We start from the raw sequence: 1,845 nt of genomic DNA on the forward strand, positions 1-1,845 counted from the left end.
GGCAACATCCGTATCCGCATCCGTATTTGTTTTGAAAATATGGAAACGGATATAGAAACAACGCTATTCGATCCGCATCCAATCCGTTTCCACCACTAGTTGTAACCTCTGACATTTATATCGACATGAATCACGCCAAATTCAATGATCCGGTACATTTATCCGTTTGGAACTAATATCCCATTTGAAACCTACGTGCAACTCACATGCTCTGTACGAATTACCACCGAACTGAAAAGGCCACAAAAAATTAACAAAACTGAAAATTTTATGTTAAAAAGAAGCGTTTTGTTTCCTAAATGTCCTTAAAAGCCAATTAGCTAATAGTCAGAAATTTTGACTGTTAGCGAAAACATCACATGTTAATTTGACAATCTGTGTCAGCGGGTACTCCACAATTAGGAAACAATCAAATGGCATTATTTTCGCTGGCCAACATGATTCGAACAAAACGATGTCATACGAGCCAATCCCCCGAACAACATCATTCACAACAGGAGAGGGCACTGATTCCATCGTGCTCACCACAATAATGGCGGCACCGCTCATGGACGGCGAGCTCGGGAGACTCTTGAAGGTCTCGGCTGCGGTTTGGGCGGCCATGGCGTACGCCCGCGTGGCCGCCGCGCGCACTAGCCCAGGCGCGGGCCGCCTCGCCGCGCTTCTGCCCACCGTCGTGCTCTTCTACGGGATCCCCTTCGCCTTCAGCACCAGCACATTCCGCGGCAGCTCCGGCTTCTTCCTCAGCTGGCTAGGCACCTTCAAGCTCTTCCTCCTCGCCATCGGACGGGGCCCTCTGGACCCGTCCCTTTCCCTCCTCCAGTTCGTCTGCTCTGCCTCCCTGCCGGTCAAGCTTCGGCAGTCCACCGGCGGCGGCAAATCAAAGAAGCAAGATCCCGCTTCGGCCCCCGCCAGAAAGATCCTCGTGGCCGGCGCCGTCATCCCCTTCATCATCTACGCGTACCAGTTCAAGGAGGCGATGAGCCGGTGGCAGCTCCTCCTCCTGTACACCGTGCACATCTACCTCTCCCTGGAGCTCCTCCTGGCGTCGGTCCACGCCGTGATCCACGGCGTGCTGGGGATGGAGATGGAGCCGCAGGTGGACCGGCCGTACCTGGCGTCGTCGCTGCGGGACTTCTGGGGCAGGCGGTGGAACCTCATGGTGCCCGCAATCCTCCGCCCGTCGGTGTACGGCCCGGTGCGCGCGCGCTTCGGCGACGCGGCGGGCGTCCTGGCGTCGTTCCTCGTCTCCGGGCTCATGCACGAGCTGATGTTCTACTACATCATGTGGCAGCCGCCCAGCGGCGACGTGACCGCGTTCTTCGTGCTCCACGGCGTGTGCACCGGGGCGGAGGCATGGTGGGGGCGGCACGCCGGGTGGTGGCGCCCGCCGCGGGTGCTGGCGGTGCCGCTCACGCTGGCGTTCGTGGGCGGGACGGGGCTGTGGCTCTTCTTCCCTGCCATGATTAGGGGCGGCCTGGACGCGCTCGTGCTGCACGAGTGCCAGGGCATAGTGGTGCTCATGGAGCAGGCCGGCTGGTGGCTCGCCGCCGGCCCCGTTCTTTCGAGCCGCTGACCAACGTCAACGTGTGCCGTCACGAATGTGCGCCACGAGAAAAAATAATACGTACAGTACTTTTTTATGTGGTCGGATCTGACCTTGAAAGATGTGCTGATGCTGTATGCTTCTGATTGAATATTCATCCGTAGTAAAATACCGTTGTTCAGATCTTGGGTGGCTTCTACTGCCATGATACGGAGTATATATGTTGATATGGATAGTCTGGATTTCCTTTTTAAACAAATTAGTGATAACGATACAGATAATATTTTCTGCTTCTGCCG

The 1,845-nt window shown here is 56.0% G+C and overlaps 1 protein-coding gene across 1 annotated transcript; it reads left to right on the forward strand.

The window, feature by feature from the left end:
* Positions 1-532: 532 nt before the first annotated feature.
* Positions 533-1,576, forward strand: LOC124706965 (probable long-chain-alcohol O-fatty-acyltransferase 4). Its single transcript, XM_047238629.1, has one exon. It carries the CDS (start codon positions 533-535, stop codon positions 1,574-1,576), a length of 1,044 nt encoding a protein of 347 aa, XP_047094585.1.
* Positions 1,577-1,845: the final 269 nt, after the last annotated feature.

This window comes from Lolium rigidum, chromosome 4 (assembly GCF_022539505.1).
Source record: "Lolium rigidum isolate FL_2022 chromosome 4, APGP_CSIRO_Lrig_0.1, whole genome shotgun sequence".
Taxonomy (NCBI): Eukaryota; Viridiplantae; Streptophyta; class Magnoliopsida; order Poales; family Poaceae; genus Lolium; species Lolium rigidum.